The sequence below is a fragment of the Euphorbia lathyris genome, chromosome 5, assembly GCF_963576675.1.
Source record: "Euphorbia lathyris chromosome 5, ddEupLath1.1, whole genome shotgun sequence".
NCBI classification, from domain to species: domain Eukaryota; kingdom Viridiplantae; phylum Streptophyta; class Magnoliopsida; order Malpighiales; family Euphorbiaceae; genus Euphorbia; species Euphorbia lathyris.
Window position 1 is genome coordinate 65,778,357 of NC_088914.1, and position 11,953 is coordinate 65,790,309.

Genomic DNA, 11,953 nt, shown 5'->3' on the forward strand with positions numbered 1-11,953 from the left:
TGTCCATATTATTAATAATATATTACACTTTATATTGTTGATGAAATTGGATATTCCCCCTTGAATTAGGCAAAAAAAATACTATTGGCTGGTTTTTAATTGGAATATCATGTAAGCTCATTGTTTAGGAATACACCCATCACATAATAAGAGTGCTCTCTGGGCAGGATTAGGAATCTTATAAGTTCGATTAAATTGGTCCGACTAATTAAAAGACCCGGTCCATACAGGTGACCAAAAAATATCATCTAATACATATCTCTTCACGAGAATAAGATTCCTCTGTTAGTAAGATTGGGAATGTCATAAAACAAAGTATCCGACTAAATCCTTCTGGTCAATTAAAAGGTTCGGTCCACACATGTTACTAAAAAATACCATCCTGTATATATCTATATTCATTTAACAAGAAAGATACTAGATAGAATAGGATATGAGTTCATTATTTAGGAAAAACTTTGTCGCATCTCTCTCTTCACGAGAATGAGAGTTCTCTCGGAATGCCATAAAAGAAAGTATTCGAATAAATTCTTTTGACTAGTCAAAAGGTTCCGTCCACGGGCGGACAAAAAAAAACATCATTCACTATATATCTATTCATCTAAATATTGATTAAAATAAGATATGAGATCATTGTTTATAAATTACTACATTACATCTCTCTTCACGAGAATAAGATTCCTTTTTTAATAGGATTAGAGACGTCACAAAAGAGTCTCCGACTCAATTTTTCAGTTCGGTAGTGGGACCGGGAAATATCTAGTATGTTATCCATTATTTAGAAAAGAAAAAAAGAAAGGGAATATTAAGAAATAAAGGATTTAGTATATAAAATAATGTTAGTTCAAAGAATTGAATAAAAACAAAAGCAAGTGAAATTGAAAGAATAGGCATGTTACCCCTATTTTCTGCTTGTTATATGCATAAAGTATGATCCATAGATTACTATAATGAATGTTTGAAGAGGGAATCATTTTAATAGTGTTTATATATTCTTTCCCTCTCCACTTGGTGCAAGTTTATGTACTTAAGATTACACAAACTCACTCAATCGTTTTCTTTTCTTTTTTCTTTTTTCTAGAGAGAGAAAGCATGGAACTTTCTCACCAACATGGATTCTTAGATGAATTACTTGAGCCTCCAAGAAGAGAAACTTGGGTTACTTTCCCTTCAACAGAAAATGAACTCTTTTCTAATGCCTGGAACTTAGATCAAAACACCTCAACACTCCCAAATTTATCCTTCCTTCATTCTGAACCTACTTTTGAGTACCCTTTTCATGACCAAACATATCCTTTCTTTGATGGGTTTTCTTCTGTTCCTCCTCCTGAGATTAACACATCTCCTCCATTCCCATCAATGCTTGAAGATGGAACTCATCATAACTTTGAATTTGATACCTGCAAAGTTGAGATGGAACAACCTACTGATATTACTCATAATGCTCAAGTTTTCAATATGGGTTCATGTGGAGATAATAAGAAGAACAAGTCTAAGAAGTTAGATGGACAGCCTTCAAAGAATTTAATGGCAGAAAGAAGAAGAAGAAAGCGTTTGAATGACCGCCTTTCCATGTTAAGATCAATAGTCCCTAAGATCAGCAAGGTAAATTTGCAATCTTTTCTTAGAGATTTAGAGGGGTAATCAATTAATTAATGTGCATTCATCATTTTTTTAACAAAGTTTCAATCTTTTCTTAGCAGATGGACAGAACTTCAATCCTTGGAGATACCATTGATTACATGAAGGAACTTCTTGACAGGATTAGTAAGTTGCAGGAAGAAGAAGAAGAAGAAGAAGGTGAAGAGGGTGTTAATGAGGCTAACTTAATTAACACCTTAAAGGAGGTTAAGCCAAATGAAGCACTAGTGAGAAATTCCCCTAAGGTATTTCTGAGATCCCAAAACTTAATTAAGTAATTGCATTTGGTTAATGATTTTGACATAATTGGATTTATCAGTTTAATGTGGAGAGGAGAAAAACCGATACCCGGATCGATATCTGCTGTTCATCAAAGCCAGGATTGCTGCTGTCAACAGTTAACACATTAGAAGCATTAGGCCTTGAGATTCAGCAGTGTGTTATAAGTTGCTTCAATGATTTTTCAATGCAAGCTTCTTGTTCAGAGGTAACTAATTAATTAATTAAGTTTGTAATTAATTGCTTAATTATGCTAATTAAGAGTGTGTTAATGTTATAGGGTGGTGAGCAGAGAACAATATTAACTCCAGAAGATATAAAGCAAGCATTATTTAGGACTGCTGGGTATGGAGGAAGATGTCTTTAGATATTACAATAACCTTAGTCAGAGGTAGAGATGGAACTTTCTATGTATGTTGTTGAAGGAATTTTGTAATAAATGTTTTTTATTTTATTAAGTTATATCATATGCTCATTTAATTATATTAATCAATTATGTGTGGCCCGTTTGTGTTCCTCATCTAACAGATATCATTCAATGCGTGATCTAGAAATGGATAATAATTATAATATTTTTCTAAATTCCTTGGAGATTAGGAATGTTTGAGGAATGATTGTACAGAATTTAGAAATAATTATAATGGCTGATATTCTTTTTCAAGAAATATATTTACAAGTTTAGACAAATAAGAGATGGCTACATTAATGTGTTATTTATTAGACATAACCACACCAATAATTGAAATTAACAAATAGAAAAGATAGTGACCCTTTTGTCCCAAAATCTTAATAAAAATCTAACAGACCAAAATAAGCAAACAATTGACACAAAGAAGAAAAATTTGACAATTGTCTTAAAATAGCACTTATTCAAACAACTTGATTCATATTGCTTTTGCGATTGAAAGAAAGAATGTACTTTTAATTTTGAATATGCAAATAAAATTACACTTATCAAAAACTTAATTTCCTGCTCAAGAAAAAAGTATATTCCCATTGAACAAGAATGTTTAAGCTAATCTAAAGAGAGTAAAAAGTAGTAGAAATGAGAACACAACAAATTAAGGTTTCCCAAATGAAAAGGCCTCTAATTAATCACTTAAGTTAGATATTTTCATTGACAGAGAAACCACGGAGCGGATAACTGCCGAAAGCATCTAAGTAGTAAGCCCACCCCAAGATGAGTGCTCTCCTATTCCGACTTCCCCAGAACCTTCGGTAGCACAGCCGAGGCAGCGTGTATCGAATTAACTTCGATCCAATAAATAGGATATACTTCCCAAAATAGAAAAAGGGCATCTCAGTCCTTCTAGCCATTATTATCATTTATTCTCTTAAGATTCAAAGTTTCAAAGAACACTTCAGTACTGATGAGAAATAGAATATTTGAAACTAGTGAACATTATCACAAAATTACAAAACAATAGGGACCCCCAGAAGCATTGAGACAGAAATTAGGACAAAATCTCACATCTTAGTAACAATGTTTTACCTATTCTGCGAAGAAATTTCAGAGAGCTTGCTCAGGGAAATTTCAACCTCACATTTTCAGCCTTGGAAACTAGTAATACCTGAACTAAAACTCATTGATATACTTGTCTGAATGTTTTACCTGAAACTGCAAAGAGATGCTTCACCACAAGCAAAACTTATCTTGTCAAAAGCCAACATAATCTCAATTTCAGAACCCTTTGCATTGCTATACCGAGGCCATATGGATGGTAGAGAATTCTGAAAAATCTAAAATAAGTATTGGAAACAAAATTTACATGTGTTGGACAAGACTATTCTAAAACAAGGGATCAAAATCAGCAATTCTACAGCAGTAAAAGGACAGATCTAATTAGCAATACGAAAATGCTAAATCTCTGGCAAACTTTGTCCCAAGTCGTGTTTACTGAAAGTTGTCAAAGATCTTCATTTTCATCATCATCCGTCTCAAGATGATCATCATCACCATCTGAAGAGTCGCCTGTGTGCAAATGTTGGAGCGTATTAATAGCATCTGCTGCATCAGAAACCAGAGCATTTTTTGCAGCTCTAACCATATCTGTTTTCGGAATATTAGCCTGGCTACTGTTTTCCTTTCCTGCAGCACAAGCTGTCTTTCTCTTAGCATCCCTGCAATGTAACTGGTCAATATATTTTTCATGCAGAGCTCTGTTCTTTACTTGCTTCAATACCGGAGGACTAAGAATATCGATCTCATTTGAAGTTCTAAATCTAGATTTCTTTTCCTGACTAGATCTCTCATGACACTGCTGCAGAAAGCCTTGCTTTTGTTGCTGCTTCTTTGGGGTAGAAACAATATTATTCAACTCAGAATCTGGTTCAGATGGGTTTACATCAGGTTCGAGGACGGAGAACAGGTCCGCTTCACAATTCAGGTCCAGACGAGTATGCTTTTGCAACAACTGCCTAGCAGTTTTATGTGCAATATGACTCTTCTGCTTATAACGACTTAACCTTTTAACCTTCACACTTGCCGACCCCAGCAATCCGCTAGCAGAGAGCGAAAAACACCCAAGGGGTGAGTCCATTTTCTTTGCCCTTGACCGTGGCAAAGGTTGAACAGGAGTCATATGATCAGAGTGAACTCTGTCAAAGCAATCCTTTGCAGACTTTCCAGGCACCTGCAATTGATATTGTCCATATTTAAAATGAATACTCTTTAAAGAAAATATCACAGGTGGAAGGAAACTGACTTTGTATGTAAAAGGAGATAACTAAACACTTCAAATGCCAAAGCAATACAAAATTATCTGCAAGCATCAACTTCTATAAAATGCTCAAATGAAGATGTCGAGATTTCCCCATAATTGATGTACAGCATTCTTCTCATCCAGGATGGTTTATTAAATGATCAACATGCACATATCATTTCCTATTACATTATCAACTCCAATACTGGGAGTAGAATATGGATCAAAAGCTTGAAAAAATTGATAATAAAGCAGTGAAATATTGAGAAGACGAGTCTAAAAAAGTATAAAGTTATTAAAGGCGCAAGGCACACTAGGGCGCGAGAGGGTCCTAGAGTGCGCAAGGCTCAGGCCCGCGCCTGATGAACGAAAGGTGAAGAAAATGAAAAAAATATACGTATGGCGCAACGGTAAACGTTGTTGTCGTGTGACCAAGAGGTCACGGGTTCGAGTCTTAGGAGCGGCCTCTTGCCAAATAAATTGGCAGGGGAAGGCTTGCCCCCAGTACACCCTTGTGGTGGGACCCCTCCTCGGACCCTCACTCAGCGGGGACGCGTAGTGCGACCGGGCCGCCCTTTATATATACAAAATCTAAGTATCAATATTTGATAATAATGTCGCTAATACTCTATTACTAGTTAAAGTACAAGTTATGATGAACTAAAAAACACGCTTGTAACCATACAAACAAGACAAAACTACATAAAAACATAATATTAGACTATATATTAACCTAACGAATGCTAATAAAATAAGAAGCATTTATTGTCAAAAAAGAAAAGAAAAACTAATAATCATCCTCTTCATTATCCTTCTCGTCTCCAACTTCCTCGTCTCCATATTCATCCTCCTCATCTTTAAGTGACATAGATGGCCTAGCTCTTACACGAGGACTTGCTTTTTACGTTTTCCTTTTGCTTAGCCTTAACACCTGAGGTGGAAGCAACACTTTTGCTTCAAGTTTACATCTTTTACTCTTCCCCTTCCCCCCTTCTTTATGTTTCTTATTATTTTTTAACTTAAGATCAACTGTTTAGATTCATGCTTACTAAACAGAATAAATGGTTGAGATTAATCAACCTTATATTAAAAACCTAATCATCAAACATTATGTAAAACAGGTGTACCTGTGAAGCCCAGGCCAGGCGAACAAGGCGAGCTCCTTTTGAATAGAACCTCGCCCGGGGGTTAAAAAGCGCAGGACAAAGAGCCTTGCAAAAGGCACACCTCAGGCGCACCTTTAACAACTATGTGAGACACATGATATGTTTCAAGGAGCTAGACATGAAAATAAGTTTATTAAATGTTGATCAAATTCCAACATCAAAATTAGAGATTGCACAAGCAATATAAAGTGACCCAAACCATTATTCATCACACAATAGCAAAAAGAAAAAAGAAAAACATAATAAATAAAACAAATTAATAATGCATAACCCTATTGAAAAATGATTTATAATCCAGGAAAAAAAATGAAAAATCAATACTGACTATGAAAGATGAGAAAAAGAAAATTGCAGCTATGCTTCAGCTTTGACTTTCTTCTTCCAAAAGAACATAGTAACATCAAATATATCTTCACCAAAAGATCAACGATTCTGTATTCAATAGTCCTGCTCTTCAACTAATCTTTATGTTTTTTTTGGAGAAGGTGCAAAAATGCCCCTAACGTTGATAAGAAAGAGCAATAATACGCTTAACGTTAAAAATGGTACAATTAAGGGTCCAATCCAACGTTGACAACTTGGTCCAATATTAGACAAAACTAACAGATCTGTGCCAATAGTTAACTTTTCTGCTTTCTACCTTCAGGTGTCTTGCATATCTAAGTCCCCTCTTCCTAACCCGATGATTGTAATTCACGTAGATTGCATATCTGTACATTTATGATATTTTTACCATCTTTAAGCTTCCAAATACCAGAACATAAAACATAATTGCAAAATCGATGAACGACGACTTGAAAAAGTGAAAAAATTTGGATCCAATATTTTTAGAAGGTTTGCTGGAAAAATTGATGGCGGTGAACAGTGAGCCTGCAACTGATTACTTAATGGACTTTCATAATTGGTTGTTGTGTTTTCTTCTCTCTCTAAAATGGAACTTTTAGGTAATTCTTCCATGAATAAAATTGAATCCAATTTCTACATGTTTTATTGGCAGGAAAGCTAAGATATAATAAAGATCGATTCAAATTTCTATATGTTTTATTTGCCGGAGGTTGGGATATAATAAAAGATTTATGTAACTGTGTATTTCATTTGGAAATTTTGAGTTTCTGCTTTAGTTTCCGATGGAGAGGATTTTGGAGTTTTTGCGTTTTTGTTTTGATGGAGATGAATGGAAAAATTAGATGACTAGGGAGATCTGTTAGTTTTAGATAAAATTGGACCAAATTGTCAACCTTAGACCCTTAATTGTACCATTTTTAACGTTAAAGGTATTATTGCTCTTTCTTATCAACGTTGGGGGTATTTTTGTACCTTATCCTTTTTTTTTCTTACAATACAATGATAACATCAACCACAAATGGAAAAAGAGATGGAGCTGGACTTAGAGTCCAATTAAAGATTTTCATAATGCAGCTTTACAGGCGGCCCAGGCGATCAAGCCATCGCCTTCTGTAATGGAAGGTGGGCGAAATTCGAAAGGTGACCGCCTTTCCACCGCAGGCGAGAGGCGGTTCCAGGCGAGAAGTGGTCGCCTTTGGGTCTAAGGTGATATTTAGGTCGCCTTTGGGTCTCAGGTGATATTTAGGTCGCCTTTGGGTCTCAGGTGATATTTAGGGTAAAAAATGGAGTAACTGTAATCAGACAGTTTGTGCGATTGCGATAGAAAGAAAGGGTTCTCTGTGTCCAGTTGGAAGACTTCATCTCCTCCAAGCTTAATTCATCCACTTCGACAACTTCACTTCAACTCCTCCAACAGCACAGTCGATCTAAAAGGTACATACTTCAACAACTTTACTTTTCTCTATTCTCTGCTCTGTTCTAACTTCTATTTCTTACTTCCATCTTCTTAGTTTCTTTTCGTCTTCTCTTACTTTTCTTGGTTCTAAGTGTTATGCTGCCCAAATTTTTATGACTCGTTCTAATTGTTATGCTGCCCAAACTTTTATGAAATTTGTGAAGTTTTTACAAGTTTATTATTAGTTGTTGTTGTGTTGTGCAAGTTTATTATTTGTTTTGTTAAGTTTATTATTAGTTATTAGTTCTTAAGTGTTATGCTGCCTGAATTTTGCAGGCTTTTCATGAGTATTAGTAATTCTAATACATCGAAAGCTATACAAAGAACGGATCCTTGTTGGAAGTATGTGCAAGAAATCAAGGCAGGGAGCTCAAATGATCTAAGATACGCATTAATGATTTAGTTTTTTGTTTTTTACAACTTTAGAAGTTAAACTAGTCAATTTGAGTTATGATTTTATTTTTTGTGTTTTTCTAATTCTTTTGTCACCTCACGTGCGAGAGGCGGTCGCCTCGCCTCAAAGCGATATTTTGCCCTTATCGCCTCGGCTCGCCTTTCGCAACTATGATTGCTCTAATTCAGAACAAACATTGTGTCTCATTAGCAACTGACATTATATATAATGAGAGGCAGTAACTAGACTAGCTAAAAAGGGCATGTTCATGTACATGTAAATAGTCATCATTAATCAAGTTATAACGAATAAAAATAATAGCAAAAATAAATCTAGCAAGTTATAAACAATTTTCCTAACTAATCCAACTATCTTATTTTTATTTGCGGAAATATATTGACATCATAAAGGACATGTATGAGGGAGTATGCACGAGTGTACGTACTAGTGTTGGGAAGACTGAAGAGTTTCCTATTACGATTGGAGTGCATCAAGGTTCCGCACTAAGCCCATTTCTTTTTGCCATCGTTATGGATGAACTAACAAGTTCACTTCAAGATGGTATACCATGGTGCATGCTGTTTGCAGATGATATTGTGTTGGTTGAGGAGACGAAAGAAGGAGTGGAGATGAAGTTGGAACTATGGAGGCAAACTCTAGAATCTAGAGGCTTTAAGTTGAGTCGAAGTAAGACAGAATATTTGGAGTGTAAGTTTAGCGGCCGTAGGAGTAGGGAGGCAGGGACAATCATCCTAGATGGGAGAGTTGTTCAGGCCTCGGATTGCTTCCGGTATTTAGGATCTATTATCCAAACGGATGGAGCAGTAGATGGAGATGTTGCTCATAGGATTAAAGCTGGTTGGTCGAAGTGGAAGAGTGCTACGGGTTTCCTTTGTGATCCCGGCATGCCTAATAGATTGAAGGGAAAATTCTACCGGACGGCAATTAGACCAGCATTGTTATATGGTACGGAGTGTTGGGCAGTGAAACACTGCCACATCCATAAGATGTCGGTGGCGGAGATGCGTATGTTGAGATGGATGTGTGGTCACACGAGAAAGGACCGGGTGCGTAATGAAATAATTAGGACAAAAGTAGGGGTCACATCTATTGAGAATAAAATGAGAGAAAACCGACTAAGGTGGTTTGGCCATGTGAGACGTAGAGCGCTTGATGCGCCGGTTAGGAGAACCGAAGAGTGGCAAAGGGATGTAGTGGTGAGGGGTAGGGGAAGACCTAAGCAAACTTGGAGGAGGGTGATCGAGAGTGATATGAGTTTATTGGGAATTGAGGAAAATATGGTAGTGGATAGGACGGAGTGGAGGGAGCGAATCTGTGTCGCTGACACGACTTGATTTTCACGGTTTTATATGATGGTTCATGTTAGCCGACCCCGAATCATTTCGGGACTAAGGCTTTGTTGTTGTTGTATGTTCATCTTAGTTTATTACTTATAATTGCACTGATATAATCAAAGTTTTACAACAATTACAGGAACATAAGAATAGTGAACAGCTTCTCTGTACCAAATAGTTCAATTCATGTATCTTGCTACAGAGAAAAGAAACACAAGAGAGCACCCATAAAAGAATCAAAACATCACAAGGGGAAATGTTGCAAGAGTAATTATGACTGCCCAAGGATTAGTACCATTACATGGCATAGGAAAACAATTGGGATGAAATTCAAAGAGTCAAAGTAAGCAGAATTACCAGCTTAGAAACTCGTTTCCAGAAATTCGGAGTAGGCTTGACCACTATGTAAGCTCTCTGCAACGCCATTTCTTGCTCCTTTGTCCACCCTTTAACACTTTCCTTGTTAGCTTTCTCCCCTCTCTTCCTCTTCCTAGTAACCCTGGTCTCTTGATTTCTTTCTGTCCTATTCATTGCTCCAAGTCCACAAACCACTTTAACATCCACACAACATTGAGTCCTTTCACTTTTCCGCGCAATTTTATCACATGAACCGACACCCACCTTCTGTTTTACTTTATTCAAAAAATCCCCTTTCGTATCTTCGGATTCAACTGAAGAAGAATGCCTAATTTTCTTTGACCTAATATCACTTCTCTTCTTCGACCCATCATGGCCACTGATGTTTCCCAGCAAAGAAAGCCTTGAAGAACGCCTCAGATCTGAAATTCCCTCAGAAATTGAGCTCAATCGTGGAGATCTTCTAAGTGGAGTCTCGGGGGGTAAAGACTTTGCACAGGCTTTTTTAGAGGGTTTCTGTGCAGATTTTTTCAGAGTTTTTGAGGGTTTCGGGGGGACTGTGTTCAGATCTTGGGGGGTTTGATGGAGAAGTCTCGGGGATCGACGGAGAGGAGTAATTGGCGTGTTGTTTGTGGGTGCTGATGAAGGAGTTGTAATGGAGTTTCTCAGTTTTCGCATTTCGTAGCAGCAGGTAGTGTGGATTTGTTTCACATTGGGAGGGAAAGTTGGGATACGAAGGAGCTATTCAAATTTGGAAGGGAAATTTACAAATTGGGCTTCAGATAGACGCTAGATTGGTAGTGGATAAAAGGCTTATGGCCCAATAAGAGCCTTAAATGGTAAATTCACCTAAACATTAAAAAATAGTATTTTTATTTTTAAAATATCAAATTCACGGATTATTTGAAAAATATGGAAAAATAAATATTTCTAAATTGGCTTTTTTTTATAGCATTTCTAAAACCAAACAATATATTTTTGATAGAAATTGGGACGAGATAGAACTTGGGCGGGATGAACGCCTATGGTCCAAGAACTGACAAACCCGTAATATATTAATAAAAGAAAAAAGTGAGTGTTTGAACAAGGGAAAAGGAATGAGAACAAACAAAAAGAATGGGGAGGAGAAAAGATAGGAAAAGTCAAGAAAACGCAAGTGTGAAATACTACAAATGTCATCATTGATAAACTTGTGGTAAAAAGCAGGAGCTGAAGGCCACCAATTAATCAATGAAGAAGAGACTCCAAACTTTGCTAATTCATTAGCAACTCTATTTCCTTCCCTAAAGATGTGTGAAAAGAGAATGTTCATCCTAGAGCAAACGCTGAGACAATGCAACTACTCTTGTCAAATAATCCAAGGAACATCCATGGAACGATGTCTAAGCAGATTAACTACGTACATTGAGTCTAACTCAACCCAAAACTGATGCCAATTTTTCTCTCAAGCAAGTTCAATTGCGAAAATAGCGGCTCTCAATTCAGCCATATAAGCAAGAGAATGAGGGGTAGAAAAAGCAAAACAACCTTTGGGAAAACCTCGATAGTTGCGAAAAATACCTCCCGCTCCTGCCTCGTCAGGAGTGCCAAAAGCAGAGCCGTCCACATTGACTTTAACCCAGCCCGGAGGAGGTTTAAGCCAATGGACCGAAATAATGTTGGGAGTAGGAGGCGGCCTAGGAGAAGCCAGGATAAGATAACAACATCTTTCCGCGAAGAGCAAAAACCTTTAGAAGTGGCAAAGGACTCTCGAATCATTCGAAAGAGGGTGATCTTCGAGTGCTGAATAGAAGGAGAAACTTCCTTAAAGATTGCTTCATTCTTGCAATGTCAGATTAACCAGATGCAAGTGACAGTGACAACACGACAGATCATCGATACATATAAGCCAAAATGAATGCTACGAAGAGTGCTGAAAAAGTAGATGAATTGGGAATGACGAGACAAAGAGCAGTTAAAATGAATCTGAAGAGCCATTCAAAGAGAATCGCAATATATAAACATGTACTAAACAATCACAAATATGAAGTTCAAGATACATACAAAATCTACATATAATGCCAAAAAAAAAGACATTTTCAAACCAAAACTCTCCATAGGGACTGATTTTTGTAATCAGTCAACAATCTACACTCTTCAACCTCATTAACTTTAAATACAGAGATCCAACATAATTCCAAAAACAAATCTACTCAAAAAGCTTGAAAAGCATTAAAAAAAAAAAAAATCGCAACTCTCATACATAAGAGAGGTTATCT

The 11,953-nt window shown here is 36.6% G+C and overlaps 2 protein-coding genes across 2 annotated transcripts; one reads left to right on the forward strand and one right to left on the reverse strand.

Moving 5' to 3' along the window:
• Nucleotides 1–896: 896 nt before the first annotated feature.
• LOC136230412 (transcription factor bHLH93) lies at nucleotides 897–2,438 on the forward strand. The gene is made up of 4 exons (XM_066019478.1): nucleotides 897–1,605; nucleotides 1,704–1,886; nucleotides 1,961–2,128; nucleotides 2,201–2,438. Exons 1-4 carry the CDS (start codon nucleotides 955–957, stop codon nucleotides 2,285–2,287), a joined length of 1,089 nt encoding a protein of 362 aa, XP_065875550.1. The 5' UTR covers nucleotides 897–954; the 3' UTR covers nucleotides 2,288–2,438.
• A 1,152-nt stretch (nucleotides 2,439–3,590) lies between these two features.
• LOC136228645 (uncharacterized) lies at nucleotides 3,591–10,399 on the reverse strand. Its single transcript, XM_066017094.1, has 2 exons — nucleotides 9,696–10,399; nucleotides 3,591–4,553 (listed from the first exon to the last, which is right to left on the reverse strand). The coding sequence occupies exons 1-2, from the start codon at nucleotides 10,371–10,373 to the stop codon at nucleotides 3,828–3,830; spliced, it is 1,404 nt and encodes a 467-aa protein (XP_065873166.1). The 5' UTR covers nucleotides 10,374–10,399; the 3' UTR covers nucleotides 3,591–3,827.
• Between the last annotated feature and the right edge of the window lie 1,554 nt (nucleotides 10,400–11,953).